Source organism: Falco biarmicus, chromosome 2 (assembly GCF_023638135.1).
Source record: "Falco biarmicus isolate bFalBia1 chromosome 2, bFalBia1.pri, whole genome shotgun sequence".
NCBI lineage: Eukaryota > Metazoa > Chordata > Aves > Falconiformes > Falconidae > Falco > Falco biarmicus.
In genome coordinates, this window is record NC_079289.1 from 63,489,952 (window position 1) to 63,514,769 (window position 24,818).

Below are 24,818 nucleotides of genomic sequence, written 5' to 3' on the forward strand. Positions count from 1 at the left end.
AATGTGTTTATACAAGAATCATATTTATCTCAGAAGCTGGGGTCCTAACATTAGGCAAGGCATGGGATGAAAAAGCTGAGCATGTAATAACTCAGCAAAATTCCTGCTTCTGCCATGTATTTGAATAAGCTTCAATTACTTGTTTTCAGGGGATTGTTTTAGAATACCTCACATACAATTTGTTTTCAATAAACATTCACATATAGATTGAGAGAAAAAAAAATATGTTCGTTAAGAAGGCATGGCTTTCCAACTTTGCTTAACTTTCCTGAGAGAAAGTCACAAATGGTACTCTTTAAATGCATACATTTGAGCCTTTCAAAAAAATGATCACTCAGCTTTTGGACAAATTATCAGGCTCGGTCTCAACCTTGCACTGCATTGCAGGTTGTTGATAGCACAATCTGGATGGATTCTTCTGGGATCTCAGAGTACATTCCCATGCTCTTTGACTTCATTGATTTAACAGTAAATGGCACATTCTTGGAATGCTTGTGAAAGGATTCTATATAATACAGATAGGAATAAGCATGTGAAATAGTTTGTGTTTTAAGCAGAGCTGTTATTCCCTCTTGTTATATTAGTGTGGTTTCTTTCATTCCCATGTTATTCCTAAAGCTTGTTATTTTGAGGGATTCTGAGCTATGAGAAACCAGAGTTAAACCAGCTTTTACTCTGAACTGCTTTCTAAGAAAAAAAAGGAGAGACATTGGAAATTTTCCCATCACACATCTGTTAGACCCAAATTTGTTCCCAGTTCAGCTGCACTGGTCTAGTACCGGAGTGGTGTAATTGAACTCAGCGGAGTTAATCAGAGGTGACAAGGCAATAGAGTTTATTGCAACATACTTACTGTTTAAATAGCAGTGATAGCTGTGCACTGAACGGTAAAATAATTCCAAATTAAGAAAATCTTATAGTGAAAGGCAGAAAACCCTATGAATCATAGATTTTAACATAAGGAAACTGTAAATGGCCAGAAGTTGACCCAGAGAGAACTTTATTCTAGCAGACTTCCACCATCAATATTTCTTTGCAGTGGGAACCATTTTCTGCATCCACTGCTGCATGCCAGTGAATGTCCTATTCCAGCACTGTGTTCAGTCTGTACTACCTTTTGAATACCCTTTCCTTTTTCACTAATTCTTCTAATTCTTTCAGAAAGAAATACATCTAAACTTGAGTTCTGATTTGCAGCATGTATGCTTGCATGTCACTTCACATGAAGATTAGGGAAAATAAAAGTTAAATGACAATAAAAGCCCATTTAATTAAGTGCACAAGCTGTTACCTCCATTACTTTAGTTATCAAAGCCATATTAGTACAGAAGTTATACCATTGGGAAGAAGATGAAAAATAAGGAAGAGTAAATTTCTGTCCAGTTGCCATTTGGAAAACCACAGAGGGGAAAGGGGTATTAAAGCTGCTCGGTAAAAGCAGCTGAAGAGGTTCCCTCCAGCATGAGGAAATCTTATGCTGGAATAAGGCCAGGAGAGCCAGCCTGGTGACATTGGCTCCATTCACAGCATAGCAGGTGTAAAAGGCAGGAGGCAGCAAGATCCAAACATTCTGTCCTCCAGCACAAAAGTGAGGAGACTGCTCTTGGGCAGTGTGTGGCAGAACAAATGTTAACAGAGCCGATTTTGCTGACCTGAAATATTTTCAAGACTTGCTATATCTTATTCCTAAATAAGGCAAAACTGAGAATCTTTTTTTAAAGGACTGAGATGGAAAACTACATTTAGAAAAAAGAAATACTGACATGGCAATCCAGCTGTGCTCTGGGCTTGAACCTGAGCTTCCCATGTCTCCTATGAGTGCTGTAGCCATTCATTAACAGAGCAGTTGGCACCTTCTCTCATTTTGACCAAAACTCCCATTTTGAAATTGGGAATTCTGTCCCATTTCTCCCTGCTCAATGTCTGCTAAACCGATCCACTCAGATAATCCTTTCTGACAGATTGGTGTTTTCTGATAAAAATACATTCAGCAAAATAGTCATAACAGCTCTGGTTTTAAGGCTGATTATGTCCTAAGGTTAAGTAAGTGCTGAACTGTCTTTGGACTGCCATCCAGATGGATGGCTTGTGTGGCTTTCTGTTCCCAGCTTTGTTTAGCCCTGCAGATCTAGAAAAGCTGGAAATATGCAGTGGTTGAGCTTGTGTTACACCGGGTTTTCACAGGGTGATAAACTCTTACATGGCTTACTTGGGGTCCGTCAGACTGGTAGCACTTAATTGTACAGACTTTTTGGCATTCGTGTCCAGCCTTCAAACACAGCACTTCATGACTAGGACTGACTGCAGCTTATTCATTGCTTTACCATCCATGGGCATAACATTTCACTCCAAGTAATGCTGCTGAGAGCACACTGTATTCCTGTTTGAGGTTTTTTGGAAACCTCCTCTCTCAGACTGTTTATCCATCTACATTGATACTTGTCTAGAGATATGTTTTACTGTCTATTTACTTACAAATGTGTCAGAAAATTGTTTACCAATAAAATGTGGATTAAAGTATTTAGTATGTCTTTATCAGTTGCCAGTAATTTTTTTCTTTCCACTACTTCTTAAATGTTTAAAATACATAATAATGATGAAATTACTATGTTTTGATAATAAAAGGTATGTTATTTATTGGGGTATAGTCCATTTATTCTGGGTACCCCATAATCAAAATAAACTGACAATAAGCCCACTTATTTTCTCTGTTCAAACCAATCAAGTGCACCATTTGGACCTCATTTCCAGAATCTTTTCACATGGGAATTTCCCACTCATGTTGTGGATAGTCTGTCTGAGCAACAACTGAATGATCAGGCAAAACCGCAGTGATTGTTGCAGGCATCTGATTATAATTACTACCAAAAGTAATTATAATCCTTATTTCTCCAGCTATAGCTCCCAATGTTTAACTGATAGCACCACATACGAACATTATGATGTCTGTTTTGGTGGGTTCAGGCACTGGGCAGTGCAGACAAATGTTGGAGCAAGTTCATGAGGGTGACTCAAAAACTCTTTGCCGTGTCTGCAGCTTGTAAGCAATTTTGCAGGAGGCAGAACAGAGCATGTGAACAAAGATGGAAAATTATCTGAACTAATCAAACCAACTTATCATGAATGAATAGTCTTTCAGTGGAGATAATGAGGAGGGAATAGACTGGAATGGTGTGGGAGAATTTAAACAAGAAGCTCTGTATTTCATGCTTGTGATAGCATGGCCTTGGAACATTCATTTTTCATAGCATTTGTGCTCATTTTTAGTGTTGTAGTCTTCATGCAGGGGATTAAAATGAATCTCTGCAATTGTTCTGTGAATTTTACATAATTTTGTAAAGAAAACTGAGTACTGCACACAAGCCGGTTGGTTTTTTATCTTTGTAGAGCCTACTGTAGATCAATAGCAAGCATATGGAAAGTCTTCTTTACTCGAGGAAGATGGGCAGCACTGACCAGGACTGTAGGTGTACAAGTATTGGGTGCTACCTCATTCCTCTCGTCCACATGAAGACCAACGGAAGGAAGAGCTGATAGTGTAGAGTGGCAGCGAAGACTAGGAAAGGCAGATCAACAGCCCCCATGAAGGAAGATCTCCTGTGTTCACCCTTTCCCTCCATACTGCCAAAAGGAAATCCACTCAGAAGAAGGTGAAATGGAGATGGCTGTGTCGCATGCCTTGTTTCTGCCTCCCAAAGAAAGCTGAAGAAACTTTTCTGGCAGACGCTCTAAGAAGCAGCTAACAGTTTGGGACAATTTCAGTTGAGCAGTCCCATTAAATAGGCACCACCAAAGCTCACTGGTCTTTTTTAAGAGTTCAACCATCCTGCTGGGTTCCTGTGGTCCTTAGGAAGGACAACAAGCAGAGCAGCCACTGTACACAGCACCCTTCTCTCCTTAAAAGGAGCTGAATGAGCTTCAGCCAAGTAATTAGCATGGGCGTAATTTAACCAGAAGTAGCTCATACTTCACATTTTTTAGGCTGAAGTAGCAGGGCAGTATGGTGTAACCGGTGGCTTTGTGACTTCTAGGCCAGCAGCCTCACCAGAAATGCCAGCTAGTGGCTCTTCCAAGTGCTACTGCACATCAGGGATATTCATTCGTGTAGCAGTGGTGCAAGAGTGGTGCAAGGCAAAATTTAAGCTTTGGATAAAGGAATCATTAAGTACAATTTTTGGAAGTGTTCATACCACAACTTTATTACAAGTAATTATTCAATGCTGTACCATTTAAGTCTCCTGAAGGATATACAGGAGCATTTAAAAAGAGAAAGTTTTAAGTAGTTTAAATTGCTTCGCAGACTTTCCCATGCACTTTTGACACCCCCCAACCATTGCTTGCAAAAAAATAAGAAGTAGGTGTGGCTGCAGACAGGTGACCTCGAATGAAGTTTGATAATCATATCATATATTCAGTCTAATAGAGTATTAGTTACCTGAAAAGATAGGCATATTTTGGACCATATCTTGAAGATCATGAAATGCCCATTTTTCAAGAGTCAGTCCAGTCACTGGCTCCTTGTATACTCATGGACTGTAAGCTGGTGGTAGTTGGCTTTGCTATGAGAACATGCTGGAGTAATCCTCTGATTTCTTTGTCTTCTGTCCACTGAAAATGGCCTGCAAGATGCCCTTTCGATAATTGTGTCTGCCTAGAGCATCGTACTTCAATCCCCACCACCTAAATGTGCCTGGTGTGGAACAAGGCATATTGATTACAGCTAGAATCTAATATTTTCAATAATGTTTTTCTTTAATTTCCAGAAATTAAAGATCAACTGTGTCATCAGTGTTTTTAATCTGGAGCTGATACGGATGCGTTTTACTGAACACACACGTGTTCCATTAGATTTAGGCAAAGAAGTTAATAATGTAAAAAAAAAATAATTAAATGGCTACTTGCATATTTTCTATTTAATTGCAGAGATTTAACTTCTTTTTTTTTACTACACATCTTTGGGATGGTGGGAGAAGTACCACTGCTGTGTGGCTTCAGTGGTTTTAAATTTCTGGATGTTTTTTTAATTATGAGGGTGTAAGCATGCTTTAGCTAGCACATGACTGAACAAGGCTTAAATTGAGGAACAGCCTGGCTTTTTCTGTTTATATTTTTGTCACTGTGTATTATTATCCCAACACATTTCTTTTGTATTTCTTCTATGAATTAACAGCTGTGCAAAAACTGTCTTCTGAAATGTTCGTCTCTTAGTTTTGTCCATAAACAAAAGAAGTCCTGTTTATCTCTGTGTTGAAGGATTGCTGTTGATGCTGAAGCAGTCTAATAAGAATAAATAGCAAATATAAAACTGAGAGAAATACACCTCAATTCAGAAGGGCTTGTGTGAAACCTGCGGTTCTCCTGAGGCGAGATAGGGATTGTGATAGCCAGGGAGGTTTCTGCAAAGGGTGGAACAGGCTCACTGTGAGTTTCAGAGAGGTGAGCATGAGGAGGTGCTGGGCATCCACTGGAGAGAAGTGTTCTCGACGGGTGCCTCCCATCTTCAGTTCACTGAACAGGAGTGATATTGCTGTTACCTCAGTGCAGACCAGTCTCAAGCCATGCACTTACTCGCTGAGGCATGAGAAGGCTGTAGTTTTGCCTGTTTATCCTGCAGTGACTCTTTAATATCAGGCAAACATTAAAATAAAAGTAAATTTTATAGTACTTTGCTCGTTAATAAAATAGTTACAGTTTAGCTACTGTTTGCTACTGCTAGTCTAGAGAGAGTGCAGAAAAAAAAACAACAACAAAGCAAAAAGGCTTTTTTCATTCTTACTTAATTTTGTTTCCAGGAGTTTCCCTATTTTATCCTGTGAATGCTCCACCAGAAGTCTGTATTTTTTGATAGCTGAAGCATGGCTTAAAGGCAGCGTTGTCGCTGTGGGAGATGGAGGTGTTCTGGCATCAAGTCTGTCTCTTATCAGTTTTCTTCCCAGGAGTTTACATGTAGCTTCACATCTCTTCCCAGCTGCCCTCTGCCTCAGACATATCATTCTAACATCTCTAAATAGGATAATGGCTGACACGTGGCTGCTAAGGCTTTAGAAATGCTGATGTCCCTCCTTAATATTACTGATCTGTTCATCTGTAGTGAACAAATTATTGCCTGCTTACTGTCGGGGTAAGATTTAGTGTCCATTTCTCTAAGCTGAAAGCTGTATTCCTTAAAAGCATACCAGTTAATGCCTGTATCTTATATATGAAGGAAAGTAATACATGTGCTCTATAAACAGCATGGACCAGAAAAGACTAGAAAGAAACAGATAACTGAACAGCCTTTCAGTAATTGCGTTTGAGGGAGGCAGTCACTGATCCTAGCTTGTGGGCGTCCCTGCCTTCCCTGCGCCGGTGGGGCATTCCTCACCCTTCCTATTGCTTTCCCTGCTGTTTTCTCCTTTGATCCAACTACTTTCAGCTGTTTATTTTTTACTTTCAACTATATATTTCTACTATTGATGGTGTCAGCAGCAGTCTAGGGCAGCAGTGTTCTCAGTGCAATAGAGAATGTTGTGCCCTGTTGTCAATTAGCCGTTTTCTCAAATCATCACTGACTTCAGCTGTTAAGGATTAGGTACCCGATTGAGTTATGAGGTTCTCTTATGACTTGAATGAAGTAGCAAGTTACTTACTTTAAATGCTGAAAAGCAGTCTACTAAATCTAATATTTTGCTAGATATTAAAATGTATTTCCAGCTGTTTTCCTTAATTTTTCTCCTGTATTTTCAAAATACATATCACTTCCCCCGCCCCACCCCCGCCAAATTTTCTGCATACTGAGATCTGAATTTGTTGAGAAAAGTTCAGTCTAGGAGGGACTTCTTCAGAAATCTCATAACTACTTTGCATAGAACAAAAAAAATTATTTGAATGTCTGTGATAATTTGAAATCTAAGACATCCGTATTTCAGTGTCTAGACAGGCCTTTATAAATAACTAAAATTAATTGGAAAATTGTAATAAATCATATTTGTCTTCAGAATAAAATAGTTTTATTGAATGCTGAAAGGAAATAGTTTTGATTTTTTTTTCTGTCCACAGTCTATCATAGTTAATAATGTAAATGCTTTCTCTGTGATGCTTCATTAAAATTCTTCTTGACTTGCATAATTCCCATGGGGTTACTGAATTATATTCTTTTAGAATTCCATCTTCTCAAGGTATCTAATATGTGTAGAAAGTAGATAAAATCATCAAAACCAAAAAGAATGTGCAAATAGGCATGTCTCTGGGTTTCTTCATTGCAGTTGGGTTAATATTTATGGAACTAATGTTGCATTAACCAACCAGCATAACTAGAAATAACTTTTCATTGATTCTTAGTACAGTGCTTGTTACTGGACAAATTCATGTATATTCTTCTTTTCATATATGTGTTCCAAAGTCTGTTGTGGCTTTCTTGCTTGTTTGGAGGTGTCAGGGCAGATAGGAAGAGAAGTAAGCCCGAACTCCAAAATATTCACAGGAACCTGAATTGTCTCCATCATCTTTCTTTCTCTGACTCTTCAAATCTCTCCTTTTAGATGCACTCTCTTTCAGTTACTTCTCGTGCCAAAAAGTCATGAAATATCAGGCTGTGTTCCGAAAAAGGTAATTTTTTTCTCAGAAGTGCTCTCTGATGTCTTCCTGTGAAAACAACTAACAGCTTTTGCAATGTAGTTCAGAACTGCAAGGTCTGCATAAAGCAGTAAGTCAGTGGAGTGGCAGGTCTGGCGAGGTTTCAGCTGAGGTTATCAAAGCGTGGCAGAACCAGAAGCTTAGCTTTTCTTGTAAATACTGCACCCATCTAAACTGTAGAGATACAAGAGACCTCACACATACACAAATATGTCTGCAACAAGGACACAGCTATTGTATCCACAGGCAGATAGCTATTATCTTGCATCTTGGCTTTTGTTAATAATGCTAACTTTGCCTGAATAGTTCATAGTAATTATCAGTTTTAACAGTAAGGAAGTATACCCCCTCACGTCAGTGACTCCCTGCCCTTATCTTTAAAAGAAACTACAGTGCTCTATGGTTTGTGTTAGACACGCAAGGATCTGAAGATGGCAAACCAAGGGGAGAATAAATACGTACACAGACAGGGAAAAGTTCTGCAGACATCACAGAGAAGATCTGAGCAATAGACCTGGCAAACAGCTAAACTGCAGGATTTTAAGGAGGATTTTGAACATCAGGTGTATTGCTGTATTTCACCGAATCACAGAATGGTTGAGGTTGGAAGGGACCTTTTGAGATCATCTAGCCCAGCCCCACTTCTCAAGCAGGGTTAGACAGAGCAGGTAATAGCTGGTTAGTCCAGGTTATTGTCCAGGTAATTTGGGGGTTACCAATCTCCAGGCTGTAGTGACTCATTTTGCCATCCACATTATCACAGTCTGTATTGAGCACTGTAGTGCTCAATAACTGTATTGCTCAGAGTTTGTTTGCTTTCATATAACAAGTGTCCTTGGCCTCTTGACAAAAAAAGCAATAAAAAATATAAGCATTAGCTTACATAGGAGAGCTAGCACTGGTTCTTTTCAGAAGCTAGGTAAAACCTGTAAGTCCTCCCAGATGCAGAAGTTAAGAAAGTTAAAACTGAAACTTTTTTTCATGGAAAAAGGGGAAGAGGGAGATCAAAAACTCAGAGGAGCCACATGAACATGGAGTACATTTGTTACTGCCTCTGTCAAAAGTACAGAAGGCTGACGCTCCCTGTGGCAGTTGAAGTCATTTCAGGTACCTGGAGGATCCAGGACCTCTAAATCTAGGATACAGACATTCCAGCATTAGTTAGTTTTTTGGAAATCAGAAGCTTCAAATTTATCTCCTGCTTCCTTTCATCCTTGCCTGTAGCAGACAAGGTAAAGCAGGTGAAGCATCCTAGCAGAGATTCGGGGTCACGGTTAGCGTGTGAACGGCACCATTCTGACCTTTAGAATTGGAATTCGAATTTCCTTGTCAATAAATGCAGCCTCTCCCATTAGGCTGAGGGAAGCATCCCTGCAAGTAGATTGCCATAAGTTCATGAAGACAGCACATCACTGCACAGCACTGATTTCTTCAACACAACTAACACCGCAAGCAGACCATGTTTTAGCCAAGGCGGCACTAGTTTAACATAGCTTGGACTCATTCCGCAATCAGAATCTGAAATGCTGAAGGTGCTCTCCTCAAGCTGAAGCCTGAAACCAGTTCCTGGTGATGGGACCCGGATAAGTAGTCATGACAAATTCTTTAGCAATCTCTCTGGTATTCCCATAGAACAGGAAGGCTGCTTCTGCTGTTTCTCCTTGTCTGGAAGGCTTCTCTTTTCATTTATATTACCTGCATTTACTAGCAGAGAACAACACTAATTTTCTCCAGGGCCTGTCAAACTAATGTCTTTCAGGTAAAAGCAACTTGCCATTACAGTTTATAGTATCTTTGCTCCCCCAGTATCTGCAGAAAGAAAAGGAGTAAAGGATCAAACAGATTGGTTTGTCTGATTTCATCCCAATCCTTTGCTGAAGCAGCTGCGTAGCCCACACTGCCTACAATAAATGGTTAAAAAATTACCAGTAGCTTTTGAAATCAACATTTGAAATGATAAATAGGCATTCTCCTTGAGCAGCTGTGGAACTGTCTGCTGCTGATGTTCTCCAGAACATCCTTTCCCATGAGTGATGAGATTTTGGAATCTGCAGAAGATGTGTGGGCACTCTTGGCCCCCGTTATTGCTATCTCAAACTAAATGTAATAGAAAAACTAGATCTTTCTTAATGGATCTGGAGAGCTATACCTTCCTGTTCAAGTTTATACTCCACTCTTGACCCTCTTCAGGACTGTTATCACAAGTTACATTCAACAGAGAGAGTATATTTTTTCAGGTGTATGATTACAACTATTGCCTTCATGACTGAAAAGAAAATGTTTTTACTCTTTCCTGATTTCAAGGAAAAACCCCAAACTTGTGTGGGATCACAGAAATTCCCTAGATCATTCAGCTTCACCGACTACCATCAACTTACAAAAATCTTCTGTGAATCTGTGTATATGATAGACAGGTAACTTAATTGTATTATATAAAAGACAATTTCTTACAGCTTTTAGTATTTCTATTTACTACCTGAAGATGGCAAGGCTTCTCATAGATTACTTAGACTATTTGTTGTTTTTGGAGCCAAACCCAACACGAAGCCAGGCTCAGTTTAAAGACCATCGAAGTGATTGCATTAGAGTATTTGTGATGTTAACAAGCCACATCCACTGGAAGGCATAAGAGTTCATTCAGCTTCAGTATAAGCTGACTCAACAACAGGCTTCAGCAGAGTCCTGGCTGCTGAAATGTCTAGAGCATCCGCATTGATACTAACAGCAAGATTAGCAAGTCATGTGGAGAAAACAACTGTGCAAACTCCATTCAGATGATCTCACAGCACCCTGCTGCTCTTGAGACCCATCTGTCCAGAAGCATTAGGAGAAAAAAAATGTGTCTTATTCCACATCAACAATGATTCTTCATATTGCTGCACACATCTGCCTTAAAGCCCCCCATCCTTCCTGGCGGTTCAGAGCCAATCATCTGGCCTTGCTGGGAACTCGGAGATCGTCCCAAACTGTAAATTCCCATGACCGGACTGGGAGGGTTTTTAAGGTCTGCACCAAGTCCCTTGTACATGTTTCTAGAGCGTGTATGCTGAGCTCTAGAGAGCATATTTCAGTATACAACTCACTAAAAAAGTCACAGCCTCTGTAAGAGAATTAAATTATTTCTACAGTTTAAACATCCAGTAGTAACTTAGATTTGCATTATCAAGTCAGTTCTGATAGCTGTTCCCACCACAAAAATAATTATACTTTTGTTTAAACAGAAGAGGGGCACAGAATGGAAAAATTGGCATATGATAGACTGAACTCCTGCAGGGGTTTTAATTTTCACATACTCTTAAACTCATGGAGCCTAATGAGCTTAACATTTTGGCCAGTTGCACAATTTGGAAATTTCAACAGTGACTGGGTTTTGGACAGAAAAAAAATGTTCTCACAAATATGAAAAGTGAACAGATGTTACTATTGGTGCTTCCAACGCCTACTGACAGAAAACATCTGTGTTGAACTTCCTGAATTTTAGGATCTTGAGAACACTCCCACACACTACCAGAAGCCATTTGAAAGCAATTGGACTGACGGATTGGCTTTCGGGTCTATGACTGAATGTTCTAACACGAGCAGGTGCTGGTTGTTGTCTTGCCTTGAGGAGCAAAGCTAGCCAAGCAGCAACCTTACAACCACCGACCCACTGTTATGCAAGTTGTTAGCATTTTGTGTGAACTGTGATTTTTAAAAAGTCATGAAAAGCAGTTGATCTTAATAGCGTGATGATAACAAAATGAATGGAATGAATGGAAAGAATGAAAAAGAAATACATTTTGGTGTAGATACTAGCAGATTATGATTGCACTGCATTGTATGCTGCCCTGGAAAGTGTCTGGCTTATTTAATCCTGTCAAAACCCATGTTGATTGAATAGAATTTTCTTCTGTTCTGAAAACACACACACTAAAAACGTGCGAGGCATTCACTGTCCCTCGAAATGCTCAGTCAGATGTTTATTAGGTACCATGACCAAAGTCTGCCCTTTTACACTGGGCATGATACAGCAACTGTCACTGACTAACTGGGAGTTCCCTGCTTCCTCCTGCTCCACACCCATCATCTTGGTATTTGTCTGCTGTAAGAGCAAATTTGGCAAGACGATTTTCCTCTCTGTTGAATTTTTGGTCAGCTATCAAACTAATCTTCTCCAGTTAATTAAATAGCAATTAAAGTTTTGCTAGGATAAATCAATGTCATTTTAGTGGTCTATAAAACATCATTAGTTCATGATCTCAACTTCAAGTTGATTCAAGGTATCATCTCAAAGTTATTTTAGTTAACTCTTTCTGAAAGTACGTAGTTGCAAGTCAGAGAGACAATATTGACATGTCAATATCAGTAGGTTTTTTCTGGTTTTATAGTTCTTTTAGGTTGGTTTAACCAACATAAAGTGAGTTGCTCCATTAATCGCACATCCGCTCTCGCACTAACCCAAAGCATCTGTTGAGGCTGCACAGCGTCAGGCCAGCCCCAGCTCTGCAGGTTTCTGAGATAGGAAGCTTTCCCCATGATCCCCTTACGTCCTACCAGAGCCCCATACCAGAATTTTAGCAGAGCCCAGTCTAAGCAGAGATTTTGTTATGCCCTAAATAAAGATGATAGAAACTGAGCAAGAAGCTATATAGAAGTCTTGAAGCTCTACAGAAGTCTTGGTATTTATGTGGCTCCTACCAGCCTAAACGAAACATGTATCTGAGTAACAAAAAATGGAAGCAAGGTTGGGGCCAGATGTTATACTTGGAATAAATGGATATGCTTTTGAGCACACAACATTATCATCTGATCATTTTCTTACACTGAAACATTTCTAACTCCCAAGAAAATCCTACTGGTTTGCACCACCAGTAGCAATGGTGCTGGCATATACTGACTGCCAAGTTTAGTACATTTATTGCATTTATATCCAGCACCTTTTTCATGCAGCATAATTCTCATGCTCACATTTATTGGAATCTTGATCCTAACTGCTAAATCCTAACTACAAAGACTTGATCTTTTGGGATATTGCCTTCTTGCACAGTTTAGAAAATGGAGATGTGGAGTTCCAACATTTGAGCTAGGGACCTAAACTCCTTTTGTAAGCAGGAATGGGCAGAAAAATGGGTACATTCAGGGTTCATTTGTTTGACCCTGTTCATTTGTTAATGCAGATTTGTTAATATCTGCATTAGGATGTATCACGCCATAAGGTATCACTCTCACCACTTAGGAGCTTTGCATGACTACATGGCATGTAGATAAATGTCTACATCTGTTCAATAAATACAACCCTTAAAATAAATTTCATGCCTTTCAAGTCATTACAAGTTCTACTACCTAATTCAGTAAAGCATGCTTACTAGATAGATATAGTTGCTAATATATGTCTTAACTCTAATCCCAAATTTCCCAATTTGTCTGTGCAGACATACTTCAGCAGAGATGCTGCTTTGAAGTTTCAGAGCTCTTCCCTTACTGAGCCTGCAAACAAAACCACCCTTCCCTCTGCCCACCACTTCCTTCCCACATCTTCTCCTCCTTCCTCATCTCCTTTCCTCTACGCAATAACCTTTAAAGACTTAGTATGGAAATCCTTGTGAGGTTTTGTCTAGACTTGCCGTTTTGGATGTTTTTCTTTGAAAGACTGTTGCTGTGGTCCCAGTATCGTTCTTTCTACAGCAGCTCTGCAAAGCACAGAAAGCTTTTCTGACATAAATTCTTATGTATTTTGTGTTGTGAAGATACTTTTAACTGGTTCTTTTTAGTGCTTGACCTACATTCCAGCATGTATTTTCTTTTACACATGTTTTATCTTCTTGGGTGACATAGCAACTTTCTGGAAGATCACAAATTAGATCAAACTGTGGGAACAGAAAACAGTACAAAATTATTTCATTTACTGACTACAGAAAAGGACTGTGGCTTCTGGTAAAGAGAACCCTTTCATAGTTCTTTTTTTATGAAGATTTAATGTTTATTCCTTCCTTAATTAAAAAAAAATAAAAGTGTGCAATCTGAATCACTGCTTTGGAATTAATGTTAATGTCATTTGGTCACTGCTGTCCTGAGAGAAAATGCCGCATGTTCAGACAGTGTAGTTGAAAGAGCAGCAAATTGTTACCGTGCCACTAGGCTGAACTAGCCTCATTTTTTTAGTTATTTTTAACTTTAAGTGAATTCTATAATTTTTTGTTTACTTTTTGATATAAATAAAAAAAGCCTTTTAACAAATGAGAAGGAAAGGGTTTTTTTTTTTTCTGAGAAAACAAGCTGGAATGTGAAACTCAGCTAAATAGCCTTCTCTGAAGTAGCAAAAGATAAATTAAAAATAGAAATAACCATTAGCTATGTACTTTTTTTAAAAGCCTGATGACTCTTTCAGTGCTACTCTGTGTTTAAGAATTGAATACCATAGCTTAAGGCACTTGAGAAAGTTTTGCATCATTTGCTTATCAATATTCAATTTAGATCACAGAAGTCCATCCTTTCCTAGCACTGGTAACCATGTGGTGGCAGAAGCTAATGCCAGCCCTGCAGTAAAATACAGATTCAGAACATAAATTTGAGAAAGTGCAGGCCTGTGATACTACACGTAAATTTTGCAGTCCACTGGAGAAATAATAAGTCTTTCTCGTTCCTCTTAGAAGACCAAGTCCCTATACTACATGAATTAAAGAGTGAACAATGAAACACAGGCACTGCAGGAAGCCGTGCTGCTCAGTTGCATGATGAATTTCATTCCATTTCATCTGCACTTTCCCAGTTGTCTCACTGCCAGACGTTTTGCAGGAAGCCTTCTGCTTTTGTTGCCTTAGACCTTGCACAAAGGTGTTTTGACCCTACCTGATCTCCTTATCAGATTTCCTGAAGGTTATGACATATGCTGGAAACGTGCACCTGAGGTGGTGGGATCTGTGTGCAGCAGCAATGGCTGGTGCCACCTAGTGAGGAGCTTCTGAATGCTCACTGCAAATTGAGATTAATCATTTTTTAGAAAATAGTCATTATTACAGTACTGAAGACACAGAAATAAAGTAACTTGCAGAAGACACAGAAATAAAGTGACTTGCTAATACGTTTAACAACCAAGCCTGCAGAAACTGCAGGATATTTTCTCCCAGATAATCTTTATTTCCAGTGGCTAGCATTAGCTATGTTTTGCTCTATATATTTATATTTTCTACCATTCCACAGATTGTTTTCACCTGCTTTTCCCAGGTAGAATTACAAAAATGTTTAAAACTTGCTAAAAAAAAAAGACCTCCTGAATTGCTGAGGCAGATGGATCTGTTCAAACTACATTATCAATGTACAGCAAAATGATGTATGGTATAGAAATGTACCAGTGTCTTCTGTGTCATAGTAGATGTGCTTATCGGTGACTGAAGATGTACCCAGTGAAGCTTTGAAAGTGAGGGATTTTAAGCTTGGTTTATTCCAGTAACCAGTGAGAAGTGTGGGTAAACAAAAATTCCATCTTAGTAGGGCTGGCAGGAAAGGAAGACTACGCATGTATCCCTGCCATAGAAAGATTATGCAAAAATAATCAGTTAAGACCCACAGGATCTTAAACTTGTTTTGGAATTGGTTTTGTAAATAGTCAGAGGGTGTTGTGAGACAAGCTCACTGGAGATCTGTCCATGCTGGGCAGCCTGGGGCCACCAGAAGCAGTCGCTGACTTGAAATGAACTTGTTGAGCTATGGCAGCAGGATGCTCTGCCTCTCAGCTCAAAGCTGTGCAGCCCATACCTCAAGTATTTCTGGCACAGCCTACACTGCATGGAGCTGAAACTCCAAACCCTTCCCTCACATATTCCCCTCTAATATGTTCAATCTGTAAACTCCTGGATTTATGCTGCGGGAGAAATGCCAAGTGGTATGCACATCCCAGTCTCACTCTGCGCCACAACAGAGTTCTTGAGGTTGTTCCTTGTAGTTTATATTTTTGGACAGTGGGGGAGCACGAAGGTCATACATTTTTTTAGTTGGGCTCAACAATTGCTTTTCTATACCTACCTCCAGAGAAGATGCCTGAGAGATTCAAAAATTCCCTACATTTACACCCCCCATTCTCCATATTTTGCCAGCGTTACATTTTAAAACTTTTCTGTTTCTTTCCTGTGTGCCTGCAGGGGTGCTTTTTCCTGGGTTAGCACTTTTAATCAGCTCAGAAGTTGCTCATTTTCCTTATAACTAATTTTATTCCCTGGTATGTTGCTCTCTGCTCCACTTGCTGGTCTCCCTGTAGTGGTCCTGCATCAAGGTCTTTGCTGTCACATCCTTTCCCCATCTGTTCTTCCGGGGACCGTTCCAGGCTGAGCTCTCTTACAAAAAGTCCCAGATCCCACTTGTCTGTCACGGTCAGATCACCCTTCCCATAGGAAGTGAACTTGTCCTTTCACCAGTGACCTTTTTAAATGTCAGGGAATTAACCTCCCTTCGTCTTGTCCACTATTAAATAAATGATGACCTACAAGGATCGTTTTCGTGTGGGGAATACTGAATCATCACATTCCGTATACCAGAAGCAGTTGCAAAATGGAAGTCTGTAATGAAATGTGGAGAAATGGGCTCAATGACGGTGAAGCTCTGCAGTAGTTTTGATTCTGTCTCCTTGTATTGCGAATCAACAGTTTTCTCCTTTCTTTGTAGCTCTGTGCTGGTAGGTGGACTTCTCAGCAATTCATGATGATGTTCTTGTATTTTAAAACCTTTGGAGCAGGTACTGTCATTTATTGTAACTATATTTGTATAGCATCTCAAACAATTGGTTGCTCTCAGAATTAGGTTACCCTCCTCTACCAGTTTTGTTTCCACACTGTAAATTTAGCAGTAAATTAGAAGGAAGAAAGTATTGCAACATGACATCTCTTTCATTTGACTGATCCTAAAAGAACTGAAAATTAAAGTTCAAGCTGCAGAACATGAACATTCAGTACAGATTTAAAAGTCTGTTCAGAATATTTTTAAGTCCACTGGGACTTAATTGCAAAATGTAGTTATTAAATTCAGTCACAGCCCCGACGGCACTTTCTTTCATGCACGTCACTGGACAAGCAACAATGTATATACAACATCGCAAATATTTTCTGGGAAGATTTTCTCCAGGCTTCCTCAATTTCTGACCTTTGCTTCTCTCTGTAAATAACTTTTGCACATGGCTGGGCCAGCCACATGAATTGTGTGAGACCTCTTCCAGTCAACTGAAGTCGCAGGAAGAGCAAAGCAGGGAACGCCTGTTTAGGACGTATGCTGCCGTTGGACGCCTTGTAATTTATCTGAACAGTTGTGGAAGTTTTGTATAAGAACAAAGAAAAAACTTCATGTTAGTCTCCAAAATACTCCGTCAGCCCACTTTTTCCTTTTCTTTCTGCGTGCTCCCTTGGAGGTGCTGGCCGTAGCATGCCATGCACGCTTGGGTAAGCCTCTTAGGACTGGCCTGTAAATCCAGTGGTGGGTGACACCAAGTAATCATGCTATGTCCTGGATTCAGAAGAGTTCCAGTTCACCCCAGCAAAATGGGAAGCCTTCTGCCTGAGAGCACTGTGGGCCAGAGCACGTTTCTGCATTGCTTTATCATTTAAGAAAAGGGGGCACCAGAGAAAGTACTTGATGAATTGTCTAAAATACAACAGATAGGGATAGCATGTTTCACTAGGCTTGCCTTTTTGTTGTCGTTGGGTTTGGATTTTTTTACCTGGCAATTTATTCTGGACACCATTTTGCATCTTTAGAGAATTTTCTAGGCTTTCGCTTTCTGACCCTCCAGGAGCTCAAGCAGAGCAGTACCATGCATGGCATGTTTCACACAGGGGAATTCAGGACTCTGTTAATTGAGTCATGCTTTATTTGACTAAACCTTTCAAACTGATTGTCTTTGCTTAAATATCCTCGATGACCTTTGCAAAAGAGAGAACATTCTTAGGTCATTTGCTAATGAACAAGGGACATCTTCAACAAAAGATCTAACATAAAGAAAACAGAGTAAAAGCTGACAAGCCTGAGTTAACAAAGGTTAACAAAGTTAATTCAGTTAACAAGCTAAGGTACTAATTGGCTGAAGAATTACACAAACATTGTCATGATATGAAGTACTTCCCGAGCTCTGACTCTAGCTTCATGCTAAACTGGTCCTAGAAGGATCAATTCTGTTGTCCTTGTCGGAAATAATACTAAATAACCTCTATTTCTCAGCAAACAAATGGTCAGATATTTACCAGGAAAGCATGAGGAAGGGGCGCTGGCATTGCCCAGCTCTCTTCCTCATTTTCCATTCCTTGTTTACCTCTTCCTCCACACCTGACAGAAAAATGGGACTGGAAGTGGGAGAGTGGAGTTTGGTGTAGGAACTAGAGGTAACCATGTTCCCTGTAATGGCACCTTTGATGTCTTACAGCTCTGTGTGGCCCCTGCAGAAATCCAGGCACGGATTTAACAGTTCTGAACATAACCAGCATTTTATCAGAAGTTACAATTAAGTGTTTTACATGTGTTTTGCCTGCAGCCTGCTGCCCACAGGAGGGGTATAGATGGGCACTGAAGAGATGATTTGCATATCTCAGGTGGATGAGTAGCTTTTGGAATTTATTTGATTTCTTGTGGCTTTTCAGGTACTTCAGAAATGAAGCAGCATTTTCAGTGTACGGAATCCATGTTTGCCTTTCTTTGTGGAAGTAACGGAAACATTTGTATTCGGAATTTCTCAAAATTAAATTGAAACTGGATCCAACTCAAATCTCTACAGTTGAATTTGCATAATTTGTGTTCTTTGCAGGTGTATGAGATATGTTTTCATCCTTTTTAAAGGTTCCTTTCCAGATTTGTGTGTATGGGGAAGAACAAACTAACTTAAGTATTTAATTAAATTTTAAGGCTTTATAAGTTGGAAATATTTTAGATCGATATTTTCATAAGAATTGGTACAGCTTTACAAAAAACAATAAAGAGTACAAACTGCATTTTTTTTTAATGAATGAAATATCTATTATTTCCCTTAAAAGGCAGTTTCATGGTGTATGTTCCTTTGTACGCTTAATTTCTTTATACTTAAATTCTGAGGCATAGTAGGTAAGATAAATCAAGAAAAAGTGACATCAGAAAAGACTTCTTCCTGATCTTGGAGCTCACAGTGATGAATATTGGTTCAGATTTAAGTCATTATTCTAGCGCTTCTAATCAGCACCTTTCCTCTTTGAGTCAGGTAACTAAGAAAATATGTTTACTGTGAATCTGCTTAGGCGAGGGTCTGCACCTCATAGCATAACTTTTAGAGATTCACTGATTTTTCAAAATATGAAACCTACGAATGTGGAGAAAGATGCCTTTGTAACAGCCAGCTGTGGCTGGCATAAGGAAATGAGCAGCTGCTTGTTAAGATGTGTATGCCTCCTGCCAGCACAAATTATATTTTATGTGCATTCATATAACCTTTGTTACTTCTCAGTTTGTTAACTTGAAAAGACCTGGCCTGCTAGCACCTAATAATCCACATGAATAGTCTTGGTTTAGAAGTAGGGATGCTATATAAAGTTGGGCTTAGTTGTAAGCAGAGGAGAGATTCTCTTCTCACACTGACAGCTCAAATACTTAAATCCATGGTGCTCTTTGGCAACGCTACTAAACCACATTTCGTCAAATTAATAATAACAATATAGAAAGAGATCCATACTGTGAGAGTTCCATCCTGGTCACCTGTCCTGAGAAACAACCTGTAATTCATTTGTCATACTGGCCCATTCCTAGTCTTCTTCCAAGAAAAAAATTGCACTGTTTTGTACTCTGGCTATTTCAGCTGCTCAGTATGGACTCACTGGATATAATACAGTAAGACTTAAAACATAAAAACTACTCCAACTGCTGTGACAGCCATTTTCCGCAAAAGCAGTGTGGAAAATTGATTTTTTTTTAGAACTAGAAGTAAGCTGTGTTTCAGTCATGATGTTTGTTTTCAGGTTTGTCAAGACAACTGTAGCATAGATAAATGTTAATTATAGATAGATTGTTGACAATGAAGTTTTGAAAGTGTGTCACAAATGGGCCTATCCTTCAATATGAGAATAAAATAAATTTTGCCTAATATCAATAAGGCGTTGTTCAGTATCTTTACTACAACTCCCTGAATACAAAGAAATTAGGATATCTTCAGGTTCACTTCTTCAGCTCCCTGCGCTGCCCTCCTTTGCTCATCCCACCTCAATGGCATTAAATGAGGTTGTACTATTTTTCTTCTCAGACAGGGATCGCATTCATCTTCTAGCTCTTTCTTTGCAGGCGTAGGTGAGTCTGTAAGATTTTATACTAAACCAAGGTGTTAATTTTTTATCAGCTCATTTGTATAAATATCTGTTTGCTCATGTTTTGCTGTAATTCTTATTTCATGAGAAACCAATGCTGTTGCAGACTGGTCTGTGAAAAGTCTTAATTGCAATTTTAAAATATTTTCATTAGGATCAGCTTAATTAGAACGTCTTGGTAAATGGTACTTTGCACCGCTGAAGGGTATTTCTCCAGAAAAGATTGTGGCAATTTGCTGTTAGTGTCATTAGTGCACTGAGTACTGTAGAGCATGCAAAACATATGTGCCTTTGGTGACACTACGTCTGGAATGGCTTTCAGATACTTTGGTTCACAGATCTCAGACATACTGTCACAGCCCATTACTTAAACCACCGTTGTGTCATTGCATTTTTTCCCCTGTTGAGCCTTGTGATGTTGGCAGTCAACAAGGGGATAATTTTTTAACAATGTTTGAAGTGGCCTGAAAGAGCCAAACCAGTGCTGAAAGGGAGAATGACAAGCGAGCCCTGCACTCAACTCTTCAACCTGTGTGGATGCATGTACACCAAATCATTTTTCAGACTACACTGCTAAATAGAGATATCAACCTCAAAGAGGCAGAAATTCCTGCCATTAAATATCAGACTCCATTTGTACGTAATACAGCCACTAAGCAGATTTCACAGTTAAACACATTTTACTTGCTTGGTGTGTAGTCGGTTGTGTTGTAGGTCAGTGAGGATCACTCTTGAGAAGCCTTATTCCAAAGAGAACACTTTTTCATAGAATAGCCATGAATATTCAGGTGGTGAATGTTGACTTGAGTGTTAATTTCCATGCATTGATTTTGTCACACACAATGTGGTCACTGTTGCTGGAGTTTCCCTGCGTGGTGTTGCCAGATGACATTCATCAAAGAGTCTGGGCTACTGGAACGGAAAGAGATTCTGTGTTTATTTTCTCTTTAAGAGATTGACTCCATTGCAGCAGTGATAACTAATCCATCTTCGTGCATCACAACTGTTCCTAAATAAATGCTTTTTTATTATTTTTATCAGGGCCAGCCAGGACTCCTTGGATCACAGGGGTTCACTGGACCACCGGGATTGATGGGGATCCCAGGAGTGCAGGGTCCCAAAGGTCACAAAGGTGAAAGAGGATATCCAGGAATAAGTGGACCCAAAGGAGAAATGGTAACTTTTGAATATCAGATGGTTTAGCTAATGAGCAAAATACTGGGCAGAACATTGTTTTAATTGTGCTGTTTCATTCTAGGGGCAAAGAGGAGTCACTGGATTCCCCGGGGCAGATGGCATTCCTGTAAGTAGCCAGTTACCTCATCTTTAAGAAATCACCAACTGCAAATATTGCAGTCTGGTTTAAAGCCTTTGTACTGTAATTAAAATCTCTGGGCTAAATTCTGCACCAGCCACACACTTAAGCTAAGGGCATTTGTTGAAGTGTGTGGAACTGCAGATACACAAGAGAGCAGAAACTGTGCTCCCTCTCATTCCTTCAAATAATTAAGGTACATTTGCTTTGTCCTGTGAAGAAATCCCCTTGTAAAGGGGACAGGAAAGGACAGAATTTCCTGTGTCCCTGGAGGTTACCCAGCTAAGTATGCTCTTTTGTAGGAAAGAGCTGTGAGATAAGCCCTTCACATCTCTTAAGCTTGTGATGAAGGATACCAGTGGGTCGTTCCGTAATTATTTCAGAGTTGCAAAGCACGTAGAAAGACCAATAATTTTAAGACTACTAACCACTGTTATTTGCTTTATAGCTCATATGGCATGCTGAGATAGTCTTAAAAAACTGAACACTAAACAGGGTCAAACTTTGAACAAAGTGACCAGGTCCATGAAACTGAAACATTCAAAGAGGAAAACTGGGTAAAGTTCACAGCACAGTATTTTCCCAGCTTACACTTCTTTACATCTTGTGTCATAAAATAACAAAGAAATCTGAGTCACTGGAATCCCTGGACAGAGTTCCCAGGCTTGGGTTTCCTTTGTAGTGCTCCCTGACACCGGGGCCCCACTCTGCAGCCCACGCATCCACATCCACTCTGCTTTCACCCTTTTTTGTTTCCAGAAGAGTTCCCTATCGAGTTTCAGGGCTTTCTCTCTAACAATCTTCCCCCTCTCCCTCTTTCTCACTCTTAAAGGAAAAGGAAAAGACCCTCTTTCCCATTCCTATTAACCCTTCTGAAGCCAAGGACCTTGTTCGTCTCACCACGTCATACTGTTTGTTCTGAGGACTCTAACATCCGAGGAAGGAGAGTAAATCGCTGCCCTGTGAAGCTCAGCGTTGCTATAGCTGGACTGCTTCTCTCATCTGAGGAAGTTTTCTTTTTTAGCCCTGCCTTCCCAAACTCGCCACATTGCACTGTGAGGGATAAATACCTTCAGACAGTACTTGAACCTGCATGCTCATTGTGTCCTGTCCTCAAGGTCCCTTGCCTTTCCCACTCGCTTACATTCTCCAACCAGTTTTCTGAGGCCGCGGCTTAGCGCTGACCATCGGAAGGCAAGTAAATAGGCGCGTGTGCAGACTGTAATGGCACAGTGCTAGGATGTGGGCTGAAAGCCAAGAGAGGATGGTGGCAAGCCTGGATCTCTTCTGGGGTGTCTAATACTAGTACCTGATGGAGCTACATAGGGAACCGAACAGATTTCTTTTTCTCCTAAGCAAGAGAGCAGAAGCAAAGAGAAAACTCTTGCTCTAGACAGAGGAGAAGGGAGAAATGTTTTATGTTAGTTTCTGGTTTTTCTGACTGAGTCCCCGGGAAGAAAGAGCTGCTCAAAGGCAGATTTGCTTCTCATCAGCCTCAGTGCAAACCAAAAGCATCAGCAATTAAGGTGAATGTAGGTACAGCAATGGAAATCCAGTTTGAGATGGGAGGCTCTGTCTGGAGGTTCTGCAGTGCCCTGGCTCCCTTGCTTTGAGCCATGCTGTTTTCTTCTGTACTTACAGCCTCATCACGGCACTCAACCTAGTTCCTAAAGCATCTCTGACTTTTTTCCCAGCTTGGAAGCTGTTCAAAGCCAGTGAGGAACCTTTATTCCCACTCTTCCAGTGTGAAGCACTGAAATGCTTAACAATCCCAGTTCTTGGTGGCTCCCTGCACAGCAGCATCATCTGGCTTAGTTCTCTGCTTAACAGAGCCTGCATTGAAGATAGCTTTCTTACCCTTTCTGAAAGGTCCTTCACTACTCATTTTTTCATGCTGTCTGGGGCATCTGGTTCAAGCTGCAGCTATATTAAAAAAAGGCACTGTCTGTTTCTGTCTTTGAAAATCATAGTTTCCCATGGATCCAAGCCTTGGGCTTAATGTGAGAATGTCTAAATACTGTGTGACTACAGGAAAAGGAAAACTAGAAACAGATGGATAGATAAACACTTTTTTTTTTTTCTTCAACAGGGTCATCCAGGGCAGCCAGGATCAAGGGGGAAACCGGGTCATGACGGCTGTAATGGGACAGTAGGTGATCCTGGTGACCCAGGAATTCCCGGAGTCTCTGGTTTCCCTGGTACCATTGTAAGTAGCTGGCAGCAAGTACCTGAAGCTAAGATCATTGCTGAACTGAGTTTCATTCACATGTGTGTTGGAAGAGAATGGGCCGTCTCTTAATGGAGCTCCCTTTTGGCCCAGCAGAGCATCTGTGCGGACTTATCATGGACGCACTGCACTCTGCTTGCTTATTAAACTGCAGCTGGGGCTGCGAGCTCTGACCAGAGCTGTACATGCCACATAGATCTTGCAGAGAGATTACTTCAGGAAAACCAGTATAGTTTTATCCAGTAGTGATAAAATAATATTAAACTCACAATTTCTGATGAAAGTAACCTTCTCCTTCCCTGCCCCATGGCCAAAGTATTGGCTTTCCATGGCGCAATACGTAAGATGATGCTGAGGTGAGCAATGGGTCTCCATGATTTCCCACGGCACGTCAGCCCTGGAGAGCTGCAGCTGCAGCTCTGGCTAGGAGGTGCTACCCAGTAATACCGCTCCCATGTAATGGGGGGTTCTTCCCCCGGAATCCAAAATTCATTCTGCTATGTACTGTGAGGGTTTACACTTTGTTTTTAAACCATTAATTTTCAAAGCTAGGCATAGTGTCAGCCCCTAAACAGCAGTATGAAAACCCCAACCAATACTTCTCATTACTCTTAGCCGTGTATGTATTAACATATATGATATCAAAGCTTACTTTACTATTTTTTGGTCACCTCCAGGGAGTCCAAGGGCCAAAGGGACAGAAGGGGGAGCCCTATATACTGCCACCGGACATCATAAGCCGATACAGGGTACGTCTCTTAACTCCTGTGAGTTATTCATGCTCAGTACAGTTTTACAAGCAGATGACGGAGAGTTAATTTTTCTTACACTTTGATGGGCACCTTCCAAGAGGCCCACTTCGATTCTGTCTATAGACTTTGCAAGGCAGTTTCTGATTTCTCTGGTTACAGCAAAGACTATCTGATATCCAGGGGGGAATAAATCTCCACACAGTTATTTGCAAGGAATTCCAGTCTATAGGTGGATTGCAGAGGCACTGGACCTGTTGTAGTTCAAGTATTACTCTTTTATTCGATGACTACCTTTGTATCATGCACAACAAAATCATTCCTTTGCCATAGTTTTGTCCATTGAATGATTCTGTTTACTATTAGCATCCTTTATGTATAATTCTCATGCAGGAGTTTGGTTGACTTTGGATAAAATATGCATCAATATATTGTTTAGTTATTTAGTAAACGCCAAGTATTCCTATGGGTGCTTTTACTGTAATCTTTAAAACTTGTTTTGTAATTACTTGTAGCTTTTTCTTGTATATGTAGTCTTGTATAATTTGAAGGTATCAGATGAAGATAAGGGGTTACATATGCTGTTGGAGTATAAACTGTGAGAAAATTATGTACAATGCTTCATCTGAGCTGTA

At 40.1% G+C, this 24,818-nt stretch overlaps 1 protein-coding gene across 1 annotated transcript in view; it reads left to right on the forward strand.

The window, feature by feature from the left end:
- Positions 1-24,818, forward strand: part of COL4A2 (collagen type IV alpha 2 chain) — a 149,553-nt gene that overhangs the window by 75,307 nt on the left and 49,428 nt on the right. The window contains exons 5-8 of the mRNA XM_056327320.1: positions 20,934-21,068; positions 21,151-21,195; positions 23,297-23,413; positions 24,112-24,183. Of these exons, the coding sequence (XP_056183295.1) occupies positions 20,934-21,068; positions 21,151-21,195; positions 23,297-23,413; positions 24,112-24,183 (369 nt within the window). The remainder of the gene's footprint in view (positions 1-20,933; positions 21,069-21,150; positions 21,196-23,296; positions 23,414-24,111; positions 24,184-24,818) is intronic.